Source organism: Peromyscus maniculatus, chromosome 12 (assembly GCF_049852395.1).
Source record: "Peromyscus maniculatus bairdii isolate BWxNUB_F1_BW_parent chromosome 12, HU_Pman_BW_mat_3.1, whole genome shotgun sequence".
Lineage (NCBI taxonomy): Eukaryota > Metazoa > Chordata > Mammalia > Rodentia > Cricetidae > Peromyscus > Peromyscus maniculatus.
The window spans coordinates 37,242,981-37,263,959 of NC_134863.1; the positions used below are offsets into that span (position 1 = coordinate 37,242,981).

At 41.1% G+C, this 20,979-nt stretch overlaps 1 protein-coding gene across 3 annotated transcripts in view; it reads right to left on the reverse strand.

The window, feature by feature from the left end:
* Window positions 1-956: 956 nt before the first annotated feature.
* Window positions 957-20,979, reverse strand: part of Nectin3 (nectin cell adhesion molecule 3) — a 124,490-nt gene continuing 104,467 nt past the window's right edge. Inside the window, exons 8-10 of one of the 3 annotated variants that reach the window (XM_076548925.1) lie at window positions 6,605-6,723; window positions 3,246-3,308; window positions 957-2,430 (exon numbers count right to left, since the gene is read on the reverse strand). In XM_076548925.1, coding sequence (XP_076405040.1) covers window positions 2,421-2,430; window positions 3,246-3,308; window positions 6,605-6,723 — 192 coding nt within the window. In that variant the 3' untranslated portion in view covers window positions 957-2,420. The remainder of the gene's footprint in view (window positions 2,431-3,245; window positions 3,309-6,604; window positions 6,724-20,979) is intronic. The other 2 variants (XM_076548924.1, XR_013043758.1) reach the window with 2 other exon arrangements.

Genomic DNA, 20,979 nt, shown 5'->3' on the forward strand with positions numbered 1-20,979 from the left:
ACAGACAGGAGACACTAGAATAAACTATTATGAAGCTTATGTGACCCCTGTCTGGGGCCAACAACTATCAAATATAGCAGTTTGTCTAGGAAATTCCTTAGCTGACAGAAAGGCACAGATGATAGTGAACTGGCTGGCTGCATGAGAATACCCACACCCTAAAATAACTTTTTCCTAACAATCCTAAGAATCGTTGAAAGGTAGACAGTGGGTTCCTCCTGGGAGGATGCTAAGCAGAGGACAAAAGGCTTCCACATCATTTTCTCTGGCACAAAGGAGGACATCCTTCCCTCCCCCTGGGTCCACTGTGTGCTTCTGTGAAGATGACTCTATGACCTGCCACCCAGCAGGACTCTAGCAACTCTCCTTAGTGTTAAGATATTTAAAGCCTTCTAAAGGAGGAGTGCTCTACAATCTGGCCCCTAACATCGAGGGCTAATGAAATGCTTCACTGCCAAAGAAAACTCTTAGTACTATACCATCTGACTACTGGAGGACAGTCACAAGGAACCCTGTAGCTGTAGTTACACTGACTTCCTAATGGCGTCTGAGCTATGAAGCTGACCATCATCTTTGCTATAAAGGCAGTAAACTAAACCCAGAGTAGCACAGTGATGGAGAAGAGAAGACCAGTGGAACTCTAGGTGCTTTGGAGCCATGACCTCTAAAAGCGCCAATCCTAAACCAAGATGTAAGATGCAATTTGAGTATTGTTACTCCTTGAACTGCTGATAACGGGGAGTGGGCTGGGTGTGTACATTACTACAGCAGAACAACCATTATGGCTTATCTCACAAAGCCTGACAAACAACAAAAAGAAGCTATGGAGAACCAAGGCCGAGTGTGGCATGAATAAAATATCTTTGGTATTTCACTATAAATCTGGTAATGTTCTCATTTCCTCTTGTAGTTTAGGATGGATGTGTATACTATTTATTTTGATGTTGATACCAGTCTTTCTTAATATTAACACGTACATAGTATTTTATTTTTTAATGCCTGTGACATGCTCTGATCATCCAGGATACACAGTAAAGCGACATTATCCTTAAGATGTGCCCATGATCCTTTGGCCTCTAAGTTTCTTTCTGTGACCATTGTCAGTCACAGTGATAGACAGCTGGCAGAGGGAGATGACAGGACTCCGGGCAGACATGAGCAGGTATAACAGCATCACGGTGTAGCCATTTACCTAGGCAGAGGCTACTGTATTATTCACTTTGTACGCTCTCTAGAGGCTTGTTCACCAGGTGATGTGGGGAGGAGGAACAGAGAACATGCAGATTTAGCAAGCACGTCATGTTGAAGTAGCTTTACAAAAAACAGTTTTTCAGTTTTCCACCTGGCTTTTAAGAGTGGGAGTCATTGCAGGGTGACCTTCAGTAGGCTTTCTGTTTCTTGAGGTAGATAAGACATGGAAGAAAGGGAAAGAGTGCAGAAGAGGAGCTAGCGGAAGCCGGTGTGGAGGGAGACCGGTGTGAAATCAACAGGAGTGGAGAAAGGTGAGCGTGTCAGGTTCAGAAGAAAAGAGCAAGACTAAGAGGACTGCAGCCCGTTTTGGCAGGGATTTTAGGATTACTAGGTGGGAAAACAGGCGCGGCTCCAAGGACAAAGGAGAAGACTCTGTAGCAGTGCTAGTCACGAGGGGACAGAAGGCAGAGGGCCCTGTGGAGCCCCTGGATCCCCCGGCTAGGAAGGACACTCTGCACTAATACTGCTTCACAAGCACCCAGAGAGGCCTGGAGGCTCTCACTGCTTTTGTTATATTGTTTGGAGAGAGGAGAGCCCGCCTCTTCCCTCGGCCTCTGGACACAGCTATTGTAATCGCACTGAGATGCTAGGGAAATCTAAATCCCAGCTTAATAATTAGTGAACTGGATTTGGAGCTCGGAGTTTCCCACCTGTTTAAATTACAGCCGAGCACTGCCTGAGACCCGAGCCGAGTGGCTGCCAGCAGCTGGGGCCTTTGCCTGCAGTCATCACAGGCAGATGATGCCGTGATTTCAAATGAACACGCCATTGTAGGCCAAGTGTTAGCAGTTAAACACTAGAGCTACAGAGATGCAAAGCTACAGGCAAGTTCACAAACACAGCTGGTGGTTAAGAAACCCTTAATGAAGTTAAGAAAACCACTATTAGCTCAGAGTCATTCATCAAGAGTTCCGACTCACTCAGACTGAAATTGTTTAGATGCCTCAGTTTCTCTCTCAAGTCTAGGAATAAACATTTGTTAGAACACCCATTACAAGAGGAAAATCACACATAATGTTCTCGTGGGTTGATGTAGAGTCTCTCGGGGTTGCTTGAGTGATGTTTGTGGGGGCTTCGGTCTTGGTAACTCATCTGGTTGTAGAGGGGGTACATCTCCTGAGCCCCATCCTCTTGTACTGTGTTCTCATCTTCATAGTCAAATCTGCTATTTAGTCCATTCTAAAAATTCAAACATTGCTTATATTAGCAGAGAAACTGTTTACGTTCTTCTAGCACACTGGCAAAAACAAGCAAAAGTTAAATTCATTAAAGTCCATGTCCCTAGTTCACGACCCCACAAGGAACTAGATGGCAAGGCAAAGTTCTACAACTCACCATGTTCCAGTCATCTGGTGCCCACCATACCCGAGAAAGAGGAGTGGTGACTTTTAACTATAAATTCCAACTAATGGGGCTGTGAGCTGTTTTAGGTTTTGAAGTTTGGAATTGGTACCAATCAAGGTCAGCTAAAGAAGGGCATGGTTGTGAACTTCAGGAACATCTCAAAAAGGGTTCCAAGCTCAGAAGGAATATATGAGATGGTCAGAGAATTAAATCAAACAAAACGAAAATAAACATCAAGATTCAGCATTGGGGGATTAGGGAACAGACACAGCAAAATGAACTAGCATTTGACCATATGCTTGATCAAAGGGAGACTTAAAAATGCTGCCCCAGACAGCCTCTCCTCGACCTTCCTTCTGACTTGACCTTGAGCCACAGCTGACACTTACTGTGGAATGAACTCCCTCTGATGTTCTCTGGTATTTCTGACATGGCCCCTTCTGCCTGGGCATTGGTTTCAGGTGACTGAAACACTTCTGGGATTACTCAGAAGTGTTCTTTACATTATTTGCAAGGGTAAGCAAGTTCAAGGACTTTATCAAGTCATGTACAGACATGTAAACAGGGAGCAATGGCTAAAATGAACTTTTGTGGATATCCAACGAGACTTTCAAATGTACCTGGGTGGATACAACATGAGCTTTACTTACAGAGGACTGAAGACCACCAGCGCCTTTCTCTTTGAACTGAGTCTGCAAAGGCAAGTGTTCAGTCTGGAAGACAGTAAAAGATATACAATGTAAAGTACTAGCACATCAACCAATACCTGGGCGACTCCTGTGTTCAAGGAGCCAACCAGGTCTTGCTAAACATCTACCAATGAAGCAAAATATCCTCCAGGAGGATGGAAAAAACAACAGCCACATATTCCCTCTCTCCTCACCCCTTCTCCTCTGGCTCTTGGCTTCTTCAGAGAGAAACTATCCAGAGCATCTGCTGCACAAGAGCTTGAGCAAACTGACTATATGACTTGAGAGCGTTTGCACTATAGCTCTTCAGTCTTCCTCCAGTGGAGCAGTCTGGTATTTTGATCAGGTAAGAGTGGGCTGAACTGGCACTGAGCTTTTATCTGTGGCCATCCATGTGGCCATTCTTTTCTTCCTGCTTCCTTCCTCATGGGTTATAAAGGGAGTCATCACTTTGAATGTAACCTCAGCTGCAAAGGGTCTTTCTCAGCCCCCTCTGCCTACTACATTAGGTCCCCATTCAAGTGTCACAGCATTTGTAAAGCCCTGTAACATCCTCAGGTGGAGGCAGCTATCAGAGCATATAATAGCAGCCTCCTATGGGAGACCTTGAGTGCTGGAAGGAGTCTTGTAAGCATTTTCTTATCTAACCCTTATAAGTAGCTCTATAAAGCTGGTCTCCATTGGGAACTAAAGTTGGGGTCAAGGAGATCACCACAGCTGTGTTAAAGATACTACAAAGTCAATGACTTAACTTCATGACCAGGAGAGTTAAACTGTTTTAGACCAAAGCCAAATTATCTTCTTCTACTTTTAGTCACTTTGAAAGCCATTCAGTGCTCACCCCTACTGACTTAACATCCTGGAAACTATCAAAACCTTTAAAATGTATTCTTAGCAGACCACTAGCTTCCCATAACCCAAGGGCTAAGGACTGTCATCAAGTAGCATCTAAATCCACATACATATGGCACCCACCCATGAATCTGGCAAATACTTTGATTTACAACTTTCTTCTGCAACCAATAAAATCTCATGTTACTGCCTCCACATTAGAACACAGTGTTCCCTCATGATCAGGCCATGATCACTCATATTTGACTCCAGAATCAACCATCTCTTATTCCTTTTGAAGCAGAAACTGTGTTTTTCTATCAGTGTTATCCTACATGTGACTTAATCCGGGGTTCAGCCTGGTTAAGGTGTCTCATCTCACAGATGGTTAGTAGACTGCTACTCAAGCATAATTTTGTCAGATTCTAAGTTTTTGAGGCTTATGTCCTGTTTCAGGTGCCATGCCTACACGAGATGTTCTGCAAATACAATGGGAGGAAGATTGATATCCTGTGTGGCATATCAACCAACAGGAGTCTTTGCTCCTGCTGTCTCTTTGGTCTGGACGGTTTGCTCCTTAAGCTCTGATAGTTGAAATCCTCTCCATATACGGTGGCTTCACTAAAGTCACTCTTCTCTTCTGTGGAACCTTTTTCTTCCATAGTCAATCCTTTCACTCCCACTTTCTCCACTCTTCTTCTCTGCACATATCTTAGGCCTCACATCATAGTTTGCCTTATTTTATAATCTTGAACATTTGCCATTTTCAACTCCAGCAAATACTGAGTCTGTCCTGTCTGCTGTTGTGGCTTGAAAGTTTGTCCTTTGCCAAATCCATTTGTTGAAACCTAATCTGTAATGTGATGGTATCAGGAGGTGGGACTTTGGAAGGGATAAGGACATGGGGGTAGGGCTCCCATGAATGGAGTTAGTGTTGCCTTATAATGCGCTGAAGAGGCTACAGAGTTCTCTTCTAAACTATGAGGTTACAGTGAGATGGCCATATCAGGAAGAAGACTTTCCCTAGATACCAGATGTGCTGGTGCACTGATCTTGGACTTCTCAAGCCTCAGAACTAAGTGAGTATCTGTTAGTCATGAGCCCCCTAATTTATGGCTTGTTTTTATTGCATCTCTATATCTATCTCTTTGTTCATCCCTATATTACAGCCTATCTTCTGTAATAACAAGTCAATAGTTAATTACCTGGTTGGAATGTAAACTCTCATTGGTTCTTGGTCTCCTGTGTCAGGGTTATCCATATTAAAATTATCTCTGATAATCCACACCCTCCTAATGCCATCTGTACCATGATGATGACCAGCTGACATTAACAATACAAAACATACTGGTTACAAACCCCAGGTAGGTCAGCTTAATGGACCTGTGGCCAGTCATGTGGAGTCCTTGGAATTCAATACTCTGCAGTTGTCATATTTGATTTCTTAATTTTACAATGAATTTATATCTTGTAAGTGGCTCAAGAAGGCAAAGCAGCATGCTTATGGATGAGGAACCCCAGGTCCACGCATCCTGCCTTCTGGTGCTTGGCTTTAGTTGGCTCTTGGATATCATTCTCCTCTCCTAGTGCCCAGGTCTCACTTACTATCCCATCCAGTAATGTCATGGCCTTCCACCCTGAAAGAGGACAGAGTTCTGGCTTAGGGAAAGCTAGAGTCAGAAGTGTGTGCCCTTCCAGTACCACACAAGTCGGCAGGTCCCAGAGGCCATGTCCCAGCAAAGGCAAGCCTCTTACTCATCCCTAGGTACTCATTCTGGTACCTAGCATCACCATCTCAATGCTCACTTTTGCTAGGCCTTACAAATTCTTTTCTTGTTCATGGTCCAAGGAAAAGAGACTTGAAAACTAAGTAAAATTAGTATTTTCTTTAGCTTCTTTGCTTTTTAGAGGATGCTTGTGCTTGTTTTCTATCCATTTTATACAAGTATTTAAAAAAATTGTTCTATGTCAATCAGAACAAAGTATAACTTGATAAGACAGAGGAGATAACAGATGCACAGAGAAGGCAGGCATAGATCTTCTAAATCATTTGTCTTTACAAAAGACATTTTATTTATAACTTCATTTGTTCTTCTTCCAGTATCCTCTATGTTATAACAAAACTTAAACCTATTTGTGTTGATCTTTAGAAAAAAAGTAAGTCAGTGAAAGGCATCACAATCTCCTGTGCCTTTTCCCAACATCACGAACCTCTGACAAAGTCCTCTCACAGTCGGCCTACATGGTCTTCCTAAGCACTCCCAGCTGTCTAATAGTCTGAGTCAATTTCTACATCTAATACTGTCAGAGAAGGAAAAAGGAACTTAGGTGATGGATGAAGCTGTTCCATCTTCCAGAAGGGTACAGAATCTACCAAAGGAAGGGCAACCAGCAATGTTTGGAGGTCGCTGCTCTTTTAAAAGAGCTCAATCGTGGGGAAAATGAGAAAAGAAAAAGAGTAAGAAAATCTTTATTACAACTCTGCTAACCTTGAAGGAAGATGCACACCAATACATTCTTCCCTGCTCCTCCTACTGGGGACATTCTGGAATGAAGAACCACCACCATCCGCCCTGAAGGACAGGCACATTCTAGGAACACAATATGGCTGCAAGGGTTTAAGAAGAGATGTGTTGTGAAGACATGCTGTCCCAATTTACAAAATTCCAGATGGTAACTTTAACATAGCCAGAAAACACATTATCGCCTCCATCTTCCCAACCTGCTTGTAAGCCTCTCCTCTGTGTCAATGCAACATGAGAACAACTTCCTGGAAGCCAAAGATAGGGCATCATGAGCAACAATATCCGCATTATACTTGCCAGGGCTAGGGAACTGCAGAAGCTAAAATCTACTTGCTTCAATACAAAGATGTCGAAGAACCACTTGCTTTATGATTAGTACAGAATTGCTCCCATTTCCTATGCTAGGAGATAGGAAATTAGCCAAACCCTTGACAACATGGACCCGAACAAGAAAGGAAGTGCCTTGACTCTGTCCCACATTTGAAATGTTCATCATCAAATCACTATACCTCAGGGGACCCATAAGTCTGCAATGATGAATACACCAATTTAGCTCTTAAATTAACAAACTGATTTTCATGGGTCAGTTTTATGCTTATCTAAAAGTTGAGTGGGAAGTACAGTTTCCATATACCTCTCCTGTCCCCTCCAATTGCATGTATAAACCCCACCTTCAGGGTAACTTCCAGCCTCACTGAGGCTCATTTGTTACAAATGGTGACTCTTGTACACACTCTCATTTTCAGAAGTTCAAAACTCATATTTGAATTGACTCTTGGCAGTGCACCTTATTTGGTTGCTAATAAGAGTCTAATGCTATGGCAGCATCATCCTACTATCACATAGAGAATAGTTTGTCACCCACCCCCCACCCCCCAACCCGTGCTCTGCCACTCAGACAGTTGTGAGCCACTATGTGGGTGCTGGGCATCAAACCCATGTCCTCAGGAAGCCAGTGCTCTGTGGGATACCCACTCCCACTTTTACCCCAAGATACTCTTGAAGAGGGAGAAGTGAAAAATATTTAGATAGAAGAATAGAGGGGAGAGAAACGGATAGAAACACAGGATAGCTTGGGAGAGCCTGGATCCTTATCCACTGGCCCCTTCTGTCTCTTCTAAAGGGCTTTTTAAAAAAAGGAATGCCAAGGGATGGAAAAAAAGACCTCCCCCTAGCACAGCCATGTGTAGACCCTTTCAAACACCTGGTAACCATGCACATGGTCAAGCCATCCTCTGATGCAGCTCTGCTGGGTAAAGCAAGCTCAGATCTCACTAGGAATCTTTGTGAGCCTCCACAGTGCTCTCATTGAGATAGCTCTCCAGCCCCAACATTGTCTTTTTAAAAACACACTCCTGTCTTTTCAAGCCTTTTCCTATCATGCTCTCTCTAGCTGCTAGCCACTGCCACCTACATTTCCAGGGGTTTTCTGAGAGAATCCAGATTTGCCGCTGCTACCATCCCATTGGTTATGATCACATTTACTTCTGACTGAGGACTGGACACCTAGATCAGTGCTTTCTGGTCTCTGCCTGACCCATCATTTTAGTTTCCTTGAAGCTAAAACATATCCTCATCTTGCTTTTGGGTCTTTCTTTCCATTCCAGAAGAAATTCCCACACCTCTGAGAACTTCTGCCCCACTTTCATATCTAGGCTCTGCAGCATGCTTGCTTCTCTTGCTACCCATTTCCTTCAGCTTTTCTTTTTTTCTCTTGCTTCAGCTACCTATTTCCTTCAGCTTTTCTCTGCCGTGACAAATACCTGACAGCAACAGCTTGCAAGATCACAGATTGATTTTGGCTTATAGTGCATTCCATGGTTGCCTCGATCGGTTGGTTTGGACTTGCACAAGGCAGAATATTATGCTTTTGTGAGTGTGTGTCAGAGCAGGATTCTTACACCATGGCATCCAAAAGGGAAAAAATGAGAGGGGAGGGTGTGTATGTCAAAATATGCCCTCTCAGAGCTCGGCCCCAGGGACACATTTTCTCCAATCAGCCCCATCCTCTACTTCCTAGCATGACTCAATATTGCTATCAAGTTATGATGCTACCAGTGAAAGAATTAATTAATAAATTAGTGGGCCCAATAATCCAATGGTCCCCTAACAACTGGGTCTACTATCCGGTGGCTGAGCTTTGAACACACAAGCCTTTCTGAGGGATACTTCATCTCCAAATCATCATTTCATTGACTCTTCTATTCAACATATAATCTGTTTAAGTTTCTCCCACCTTAAAAGAGAAAGGCAAAATCAATGTCCTTAAAATTTTCAGACATAACATTTCAAAAACGTCATGAATGAGACAGCATGGACTTGGCCCTTCCTCCTGAAAGATCACCCAGTTCCCAAGGCTGCAAGTAAAGATAGGCAGATTCACCCTTAGTGTGTAGCTCTTCTGTCCTCCACAGGTGCCTTTCCAGTCCCAGCATTTGTTCAGCTCCTGTCACATCCCTGGGTAACTTTCCACCTCCACTAACAGCACATCAGACATAACTACAGATTTTAACGCACACTCATAATCTTTTATGAAAGGGTACAGATTATATGAAGAGATCATGAGTAATGAACATATGACTTAATTATATTGATTCTGCATGAAATCTTGTTGTCTTTTAGACAAATAGAACAAATTGCTATCTACTGCCCTCTATGCCTTTCAAGATGATATATTTTATAGTGTTCTCTCCTTTTCAGTCCTGGAGTTTTCTGTTATCTCTCAAGTTCACTGCTGACCACAGAAACCACACCTCCTTTTTCTTCTCTGATCAGTTCCAGGTTAACACCTATGATATTCTGTAAATTTACTTTTCAATGGACTTCCAAAAAACAGACAATTCTGGGGGCACAGAAAACCTAGCTATTTTTTCTGAGCTGGATGCTTGCTCCAGAACTCTTCTGGTTTGCTCTCCACATGTTGCCACATGTCTGCTAGTGCTGTGGGATGGTCTGTATGTCTAATTGCTCTGATTGGTCAATAAATAAAACACTGATTGGCCAGTGGCTAGGCAGGAAGTATTGGCGGGACTAACAGAGAGGAGAAAAGAAAGAACAGGAAGGCAGAAGGAGTCACTGCCAGCCGCCACCATGACAAGTAGCAGGTGAAGATGCCGGTAAGCCACGAGCCACGTGGCAAGGTATAGATTTATAGAAATTGATTAATTTAAGCTATAAGAACAGTTAGCAAGAAGCCTGCCACGGCCATACAGTTTGTAAGCAATATAAGTCTCTGTGTTTACTTGGTTGGGTCTGAGCGGCTGTGGGACTGACGGGTGACAAAGATTTGTCCTGACTGTGGGCCAGGCAGGAAAACTCTAGTTACAAAGCTAGCATCTTTTTTCCTCTCTTTATGTCAAGACAGTGCAAAGGACTTCAACTCTATTGATATAGCTTGTCCTAATACTTTTTCTATAGACTGAAGAGTGAGTCTCCAGTTATAATGGTTTATGGTATGAAGTCCACAGAACCCACGTTTCAAACACTGGACATCAAGTTCATGGAACAAGAGTTTCAATCAAACACTGGAGAATTGTGTTGTACAGAGCTGAAATTCCAGAAAGCAAGCAAGCACACAATCAATGATCCTATAATAGCCATGAATTTTCTGTCAGCTTCAGGAGAGACTATTGAAGATGATCACAGTGTCTTGCTGAACTCACATGGAAGAGTTCCACTTTTAGGTAAGATGAAGTGTCTAGAATCTGGAGAAGGGAACTGAAAATGAGACTCAACTAGAAAAAGTTCAGTTGTTGGCACAGGAAGAGAGTTCATTTGGCTCAATTCTAGTGTGAGCAGACGTGGAATAGACAATGAATGAATACCAGAGAAGGAGATATTAGTAGAAAACTATAATTGTTACCACTGTCAGAGCATGATTAAAACTGAAAGGTGCTAAATTTCCAACCAGCCGAAGTAGGAAAGTCCCTCCTCAACATGATAATGAATCACTTCATTTTTGGTTACTACCTCAAGAACAGAGATTTACTTTGGCTCGCTGTCCTGTGAGTGAGTGAGGGGCTGCATCCAGTGTTGGACTTCTTACTTGCAGAGTCCTGAGGTAACCCAGGGGAGAACATGGCCGGAGACAAGGAGTGCACACATGGGCATGTCTGGTTTCCCTCTTCCTATAAAGCCACCTGTAAAGCACTCAGTTATGGAGATCCTTTCAACGGCCTCATCTAACCCCAATCACCTCTCAAAAGCCGCCTTCAGAGCTTCAGTAAGTTTCCATTCTCTGCATAAAGTGAGGATTACACTGCAGCAGAGGAAGCCTTGGCAGATACTGAACACATACCCAGAACACCGCAGAGACAAGACCCAGTCATCCCTAGAGGTAAAGACAGGCCTCTAGAACAACCCCCAAAACTGAACATAGGCTTCTGGAGGATGACAATGATTTTTAAGTTAACACTGCTACAAACTAACCCAATTCTTACTAAGGAATAATATTAAAATTAAGTAAATTGATGTCACATTTACAATGTCCAAGGCCTAATTAATATCTAATGACCATGAATAAAATAGAGAAAGTAAATCAACAGAAATAACCTGGAAATGATAGATACAGTACAGTTTGCTGGCCAACACTTTAACATATCCAGCATAAGCCAGACATGGTGGCACACACTTATAATTCCAGCACCTGAGATGTCAGAGGGAGAAGAGTATTAGTTCCATGGTAACCAGTGAAACCTATCTCAAAAATAAAGAAAAAATGGCTATTATAAATATGCTTAAGGCAAGAAAATGTGAGTAATAATAATGATGAAAAAAATCAAAGAGAGCTTCAACAGCTAAAAAAGAAAAAAAAAGAAAAAAAAATTACAACCTAAAACGGTAAGTTTCTCCAGATGTCCTCACAGCAGATTAGACATGGTTCAAGAAAAGTGAATGTATATATGCATGTAAAACTATCAATGCAAACAACAGAGTGGAATGAGAATTAGCAGAATTTTTGAGTGTTGGTGAAAAATACAAATCTGTATTTCTCAAAGGTCAATGCATTCTAAGAAGAATTAAAGTATGTAATGCCACCCAAACCTATTTCAAAATCAAACTGCTAAAACTCAATATTTAAGACATACTCAAAGATACAGCTAGAAGAAAAAAATGAGATGTAAGATATGCAAAAAGGCAAGAAGTATCTGTCACTTTTTATCAGCAATAATGGAAAATATGGGGGACAAAAGACAATGTAAATACAGTTTTAATGCATGTGATGAAAACAATTAAGCTGAATATCATTTGTGATCCCTAGAGAAATGTTAAATAAAGACAGTGAAATGAGGACATTTCCAGACAAAGCAAAGATGAGACATTTTGTGCCCAGAACATCTGTATTGTTAGAGTGTTACAGAAGGATTCTCCAGGTCCAAGAAAACTGACTCCAATCATAACTTTAACATTAAAAAAATACATTATGGTTTCAGAAAAGCACAGTAAGAATGGATTACTTAATGTTGTTGAAAACATATAGCATGGTGATGCATAATTATAATCTACAAATATAGTCTCTTCATTGTCCAAATGATCACAGCTTAGAATTATAGTTTAAATTTTAATATTCTATTGTAATTTTGTAAATAATGTTGTATAAATATGTATGTATGTATGTGGGGGGGGCTCCTTTCCTGGTCACCTTAAGAAGTAAAATTACATGTCTGTCAAAAAAAGTAAAGAAACAGTCACAGAATTAGATTATTGATTGATTCAGAACAATAGGTAACAACCAGAAGTCATTGTTTTGATTAAAAACCAGATTAACATTTATATATCACCACCTTTAAGAGAAATATTGTCACTCATTTTGATGTTATTTCCTAGACATTATTTCTATTGGGAATTACAATTTTCTCCTTATAGTATGAACTCCTGCTTTTTCTGTTTCAACTGAATAAAATTTTTTGACGAAAAAAAAAAAAAAAAGAAAAGCTAAATTAAGGGAACAGGGAGGCAGAAGTAAATGTTAAGTAGAGCATGGAAGGGGTCCTCTTTTTTTGTCAACTTGACATAATCTAGTGTTATCTAAAAAGATGGAACCATATTTGAGAAAATGCCTCCATAAGACTGGCGTATAGGCAAGCCTGTGGGGTATTTTCTTAATTAGTGATTGGTGTGAGAAGGTCCAGTCCACTGTGGGCAGAGCCAGTGGTAGTCCTGGGTACAATAAGAAAGTTGGTTGAGCAAGCCATGAGGACCAAACCAGTAAGCAGCATTCCTCCATGGCCTCTGCTTCAGTTTCTGTCTCCAGGTTCCTGCCTTGACTTCCTGCCCCACCTTCCCTCAGTGATAGAGTGTGATCTGAGAACTGTAAGCTGAAATACACCCTTTCCTCCCCAAGACGCTTTTAGTCATGGTGTTTATCACAGGAAAGAAACCCTAACTAGGAGAGTTAAGTTAAAAAATGAGCTTGCTGAATGCTTGAGAAATCACAAAAATAGTAAAAATTAAAAGTATAACTAAAATTCAACAGAGAAGTTAATACCAAATGACTCATCTAGTTGGGAGAAGGCAGGGAAATGATGAGGGGTAAAGAATCAACAGAACAAATAAGATGGCCAAGTTAAACCTAACTGTGGGAGTCAGAACGGCATACACATAATGATAAAAGGCAAGAATTTTTAGAATGAGCACACTCATCCACCTGCACATTACTTATATAAAATTCATCTGAGATCCAGAGAGATGAAAAGCAGAAGGAAGCAGTGTGTGTGGGCTCCCACCTGCAATCCCAGCACTTGAGAAGCTGAGGTAGGACAGCTACAAATTCAAGGCCAGCCTTGGGTACAAAGTGAAACCTTGCTTCAACCCTTTCCTCTCCCCCCCCCCCCCCGCCCCCAAAGCAAAAGGAAGGAAAAGCCATACCATGAAAACACAATCCGTTAGAAAAGCATTAGAAACATTTAAAAGCTGAGTGGCCATACTAATATCAGTCCAAATGATTACAGGACAAGGAAAATTACTAGAAAAAAAAGAGAACTTTCACAGATGTAGGAAAGATCAGTGTTTCAGGGAAATGCTGGTTCTCTCGGAAGCCAGTTTATTAAACAAGAAGCTGAGTGCCAGCAATACAGGTTGTTAGTCAGAGAGGCCCCGAGCCTCAAAATGGGCTATTGCCATTGCTGTTGGCTGTACATCAGAATTGGATGGTACCCTGTTGCTGAAGACTCTACAAATGTTGGTCACAGAACATGAAAAAATCATGCTGGAACTGAGCTGGAAGCTTACCTTCTTCTACTGGCTTGCTTTCATGATGTTAGAAGATTCACTCCGCAGGAGGGAACTCATGCCTGGTTCTGTAAACCCGGTTAAGAGCCCGTGGCTTGGGAGGTCACAGGCACAGGGGAGAGCCTTCTACTGCTTTGCTAAATGGACATACTATCAACCTGCCTTCTAAACACTTCCTATTCATAGATCAGCACAGCTCTCAGCCTTCTTCAGAGAAGCTTCTTTTTGCAGTGGACAGTGGTTAATACAGAGCCTCACAGCTAGTCAAAGTGCAGAGAAATAGTGACTGTGCAGTGCTCAGCACCAAAGGGGACATCTGTGTCACCTCTGCCCCCATTCCCAAGGCTCGGGGAACAACACGGAAAAGGGGGCAGAAAGAATCCAAGAGCCAGAGTTTGGGGAAGACAGCTGCAAAAGTGTCTTCTGAGAAGGCCATGACTGATACGCATGAACTTACTATAGCTTTGATGACCAGCCCAAGACTGGACCCCTCCACATTTCATATGGAAGCAGGGAAGATGCATGAGGCCTCACTTCCAGTAGAGGCAGGTTCTCCCTTAGGCCTAGGACCTCCCCAGACACAGGTTTAGCCAGGTTTACAGTACCAGGCAGGCATGAGTTCCTTCCTGTGCAGTGAACCCTCTGGCACTATGAAAGCAAGCCAGTAGAGAGCAAGAGTAGGACTCATGAAGACCTACCACTGTGGGACTATTGACGTGTAATAGTGGCTGGAGGACGGGGTGTCACTTTCTTCAGTGGTTAGTCACTGATGAATTACTTGTGCTTCAGTGAAAGCCCTCCCACCCCTGTTCATGTGGGCAACCCTGTTTAAACTCTGAGTCACACATACATTAAGAGAGACATGGAAGCAGGAGGGAGGCTTGTTGAGAAGAAGTGTTTCAGCACAAAAAAAGGAGTGGGGATGAAAAGGGGGTGAAAAGGACTGAAATTTATTATATACATGTATGAAACTGTCAGGTAATAATAAAAAGACCCGTGGTATAAAGAGGAGACAGCAAAGCAATCAATCCTCAGTGTTTGTGTACCCAATAGAATTACAAAATCTATGAATAGCTGACAGAGCTAAAAGACACAGACACACTCGAATACACAGTTGGAACAAGTACTCCTATCAACTGAACATCTGTTATGTGTCTAAAAGACTTGACCAACTCTAGCAACTACCTTGACCTAAGTGACATCTGTAGAGGACTACAATCCACCACACACAATGACATTTACATCAGTGTTGTAAGACACATCATCTGCCGGGGCTTAAAGTCTCAACATGGAGGAACTAAGATTCTATAGTCATTTTTACAGCCATTAATTCTCACTGGAGATATGTATGCATATATCACTAGAAAATTGATGGGAGGTTAATAATGAAATACTTGAAAAATTTCACAATGTTTATAGATTTAAAAACATCCTTCTAGCCAGGTGTTGTGGTGGCCCACAGGGGCTTCCTAGTAAGACCTAACAAAGTTGCTTTACCCAGCAGGGTTGCATAATGAGATTATTTGGCCAGGGGCATGTTTACCAGGTGTTTGGAAGGGGCTACACTTGGCTGTATGGTGTGCTTTGATCTTGCAAGGGGGAAGTCTTTTGCCTCTGCCCTTGGCATATTATAAAAAGTCCTTTTGAATAAAGCTCTGGATGACTGGGTATTGACCCAGGGCCCTCCTGAAGCTATCCTGTGTCTCTGTTTTTCTTATCATCTCTTTCTATCTTTCTACCTAATATTTCCTCATTCCTCTCTCCTCTACCCAAGAATGCTTTGAAAGGTGAGAGCAGGTCAGAGCTGGACTGGGCTCTGACAGACTCCCACAAGGTGTGGGGGCGCATGCCTTTAATCCCAGCACTTCAGAGGCAGAGGCAGGTGGATCTCTGTGAGTTCGAGGTCAGCCTGGTCTACAAATTGAGTTCCAGGACAGCCAGTGCTACACAGAGAAACCCTGTCTCGGAAAAAACAAAACAAAAAACCAAACCAAATAAAACTACAAGGACAAAAACCATACTTCTAAATAATTCATTGATTGGAGAAGAAAACAACAAGGGAGACTAGAAAACACTGCAACCCTACCCCCTGTTTGTTTGTGGTGTGTGTGTGTGTGTGTGTGTGTTTACACATTTATTTGTTGAGGTGAATATTTGCGTGTGTGTGTGTGTGTGTGTGTGTGTGTGTGTGTGTGTGTGTTTACACATTTATTTGTTGAGGTGAATATTTGGAGGTCGGAAGACAACCTAGAGTATCATCCTCAGAGACACTGTCCACATTCTTTTTGACAAAGTTGCTAAGTGGCCTGAAGCTCATCTATCAGGTCAGTGTGGCTGGCCAGGGAGCCTCAGGATCCACCTGTCTCCCCCTCCCCAGCACTGACTGGGATTACAAGGGCATACCACCATATTTAACATTTTTCATAGGAATTTGGAAATCAAAGGTAGGTCTTTGCACTTGTAAAATTACCAACTGAGCCAGTTCCCAGCCTGATACTCTGAATTGAATGTAATAAAACTGTCAAACTGTGTGGGATTTCAAACAAAGAACTGCTTGTACTTTAAGTGTTCATACTAAAACATTTCCACTTTAAATGCTTATAACTAGACAATTCGTAGAAAAACATCTTAATCATCTAAAGTCTTTCTTTAAGGAACAATAACAACAACAAAAGATCAAATTAAACCTAAGGGAAGAAGGAATGAAGCAACAATAATGGGAAATCAGTAAGAATGAACAAACTGAGAATTTATGAAACCATAAACTGCCTCTTTGAAAAATTAGAAAAATCAGAAACTCTTTGAAAAAAACCAACCAAACAAAATCCCAGCAAACATAAAGACATTTGAAAATGAAAACAATTGGCATTTCTGCACTCATCCCACATAAATTAATAGGATAAAATGTTATAAATAAGCAATTCTCAACCTGTGAGTGGCAAATCCCAAAGGGGTTGCATGTATCATTCATCCTTTGTATCAGATATTTACATTATGGTTCATAACAGTAGCAAAATTACAGTCATGAAGTAGCAAAGAAATAATTTTATGGTTGAAGGTCACCACAACATGAGGAACTGTATTAAAAGGTCACAGCAGTAAGAAGGTGGAGAACCACTGTTATAAACAATTTGATGCTAATATTTCAACAACCTAGATGAAATGACATATGTCTTCAAGATACAAAAGAAATTCTTTGCATAATGACAAGCTAATACCAGCCTGAACTCCTTCAGCAAATGGGGAGAAAGAAGACACGCTGAATCCTCTTGTGCGACTGGCATCACTTGGGTTCCAAAGACAACATAAGAAAATCAGCTAATGGATTTTGTCCACAGTTTATTCTCAAACTTTAAACTCCTAGACTTGAAACCAAAGCAGTCCTCAACAATTATGTGAATTTAAAAGTTTGTGAATATATACACACACACATACACATATATATACATATACATACATACATACATATATATATACATACATACACACACGCACTACTCAGCAATGAGATATATATTCATTCAATATGAATGAATCTCAAAACATGTTGACCAAGAGTATTGAATATAAAGGAGCACACTGACTCCTTTCATGTGTGGGTCTTGACAAAAGACAGACCTAATGTACTGCAAGAGCAAGCACATCAGGGCTTGCTGGAGATAGAAGGTACATGTGTGAAAGGTAGTGGTGAGGATGAACATTATGTGAGAAATGCTTCAGGTCACTGAAATGGTCTTGGCTGGGGAAGGGGCTATAGAATGCATGCATCTGGCAATGTTTATCAAAGTTTATACCTAAAATGCAGCATTGTTACATAAGTTGTACTTCAATGAAGCTGATGTTTTAAATCTGTATTCTATTTTATCATAGTTACCCATTTAGGAGGAACTCAAGTGAAGAGATGAAGTAGACTGGGAAGTTATTCTGGCATCTGCCACAATAAAGTAAATTCTCAGTCATAACCTTATCTCTGATGCAGAAACTTTTCTGTTAATATATCTGAATGTGCATTTGTGTTTTAATGACTGAGTTGCTAATCTTTGCAGATGGTTTCTCTATGCTAATAGAGAAATACATAAAGACTAGCTATCATACATAATTCAAAATGTACAGACTCTTCAAAACATGATATTCTCCTGCCTTAAGTTCCTCTCTGAAAGAAAACAAAACCTAGCTGGGTGTGGTGAAGAATATCTATAATCTCAGCTACCTGGGAAACTGAGGCAGGAGAATGACTTGAACTGAGGAATCAAGGCCAGCCTATACATTACAGAGAGGCCCTGCCTCAAGCCAACAAAAATCTCAAATAAAAGTGCTAGCCAAAGGTTCCCTTTCACTGCTTTGAGTTGTTGCTTGAGAAGCTGATCATCCTGCAAGAGCGATATCCATAAAGATGGGGTTCTAATTGAGTAGCATTTACATTAATCCGGTACCTGTTCTACAAGGTAGGTAATCATTACACTTTCATGACAATTACCCAAATGGGAATTTATCACAGACTGTCTCTTCTTCATATTCCAATAGACCCTCAGCACCTTAGAGACTGGATGGCATCAACTGACAGCCAGTGCTCATGAATGATAGCAAGAGGCCTATGGCAGATGATAAAATGTCCTTTGTTAAGACAGACTGGAATCAAGACCAGAGATATTACTAATAGGACTTATCATTTAATTAACCAGCAAGCTCAGGGACCACTCAATGTCCAACTTTTATTTTCAACTTTCCAAGTAATTTTTATAATTACAGAAGTATTTTGGAGATGTAAGGCTTCTGAAAAGCTTATGGAGTATTTTCTGAATGCTTGGAGAGTTGTTGTATGGCTAAGTTTGGACTTTTCCCCTTATCTTATTAAAATTACTTCTTGGTTCTTTGGTATCTGCAGTCAATCATGCTCACTGCAGACTGCCATCCCACATTACACACATTACCTGTGTAAAGTCTATGTGGACTGGACTCTCACATACTTGAGATTTCTTTGCATATAGCCCTTCTTTCCAAATGTCAAGTAGTTTAGGTTTACCACTAAATACTTTAAAAGAGTTCTCATCTATCAGCACTCTTCATAGTTTTGTAAGAGACTGGCAGAGACTCTCAAGCTCCACGTGGTTCTGACAAGGAACAGGGCTCAATAAATCCTTGAAGAGCTGCTTCTGACACACAGGATCTGTTCTGTGTCCCACACCTAGTAAGGGGTCCCCGGAGATGACCGGGACACTAAATGCCAGCTGGTACTAGAAACCTTAAAGTTCTGAATTACTTTCTGCAAAGAACAGGGGATATAAAAGGGAAGAAACTCCACAAAAACAGGTTCTCAATCCTTGGTATTTTGGAGTATTATTAAAGTAAAAACCAGGAGAGAAAGAGAACACAAAGATTGGCTCAGTAATGTGCTTGGTAAAAGAGACATCACCAGTCTTGGCTATGGTACATGTACACAGGTAATTTATAAGAAATGCAAAAGATTCTTTCTTTACTCTGGCCCTCTCCAGTGCAATTCAAGACTAAATAAAGGTTTCAAATCAAAGTTCCATACACAGTTAATGAGTATTTTCCTGAAAACAAACCTATGCCAAGAATTATGATCAGATAGGCCTTGGCAAAGAAAATCTAGATGTATATATTCTTATTATCGTAGGCAGTATCATCAATGTTCCCATGTTACATATGAAGAAATTGAGGCTTAGAATGACCAAGCAATTTCCACATTTATAGAGTTAAGATTTAGATTCATTTTGGTGTAATATCAAAATCTGTGTCTTCAACCATCATATGAAACTGCCTAGTTTTCCTAAGTTGACTGCAAAAAACAAAAACAAAAACAAAACAAAACAAAAACAGAACATGAAAGGGGAGATGGCTGACAATTCAAGGAGAGATCCGAAATGCTCAGTCCTTGCCAGTTTCCCACTTCTTCTGGTTCATCTTTATCTGAGTGGATAGAAGCTATGGCATAAGTGATGTCACAACACCTACTTGGGCTATGGCTTCTGGAAGGAAGACACAGACAAGGCTTTTCATGAGCAATCATGAGACTCATCCCTGGGTAGGTACAGAGTGGTTATCTACTGTAGGCTAATGCTTCAAAATAACTGGAGTGCATTTTCTCTCTCTTTTGGATTGTTTGCTTATACTACAAAGAGATATAGTTATTATCTTAAAGTTCAATAGCTTTAATTCCCTGACTCAGGATATTACAGATTTTAATGAAACAGTAAAGGAAGAAATGACCTCATGGTAATATTATCAAACACAGGCTTAAGTCATGAGGCTTCTTTTCGAGATAGAAGAGTAGGTACAGTATCACATACGGTGGCACAGGACTTTTCTGAAGTTATCACAGGACTCTAGGAGCTTTGTTGCTACAAATGCCTCATCCAGAAGGAAAGTTGTGCTCCTACTTCTCAAGGGTAAATAAATGCACAACTTCTGCTGAGTAGACACTCTGAATTTTAATGTTTAAAGTGAAATTTGATAAGACATATTTAATGAAATTTCTTATCTTGGGTTATAGTCTCAATCCTTGCATTAAAATACACAAGATAGCAAAAGTTTACTTAAGTTGCAATATGTATGCAAAGCAAGTATCTAATTAAAGTGGACAGATGAGAAAGAAAATTATTTACAAGCAAACTAGTCCCCCACATGCAATTCTAAAATGCCCCTCCACCCATGCGTAACGATTTCTAGGGAACAAAGAGGGTATGCACGCCAGAGACTAGTTCTCACAATCAATACATACCACGTATTTACATCAGAATGCTGTAAGATTGATGCTCAGAGTTGCTTTGTAGTTTTCCTCATATGCTAATCATATTCTTGATGAAGCATATGCCTCAAGCTATGTCAGAGATGGCTCTTATACAGAGGGGTAAAATTCTCTCACCTAAAATAAGAACCGACAGCAATTCCCCTCCAGAGATCATTAATTCATTAATATGAGCCGTCCTAAGCCTCATCTTCAATCGACTATCTAAGTGAGCATATCCATGGACCTGAGTCAACAGGTAGTACACTGAGACCGGATGCCGCTTCCTCATGGTTCCTCCCATTGAAAGGAACCCTGTGCTGGAGGTTAGCTCATGAGGCAAGTACAAGCAGACAGCAGC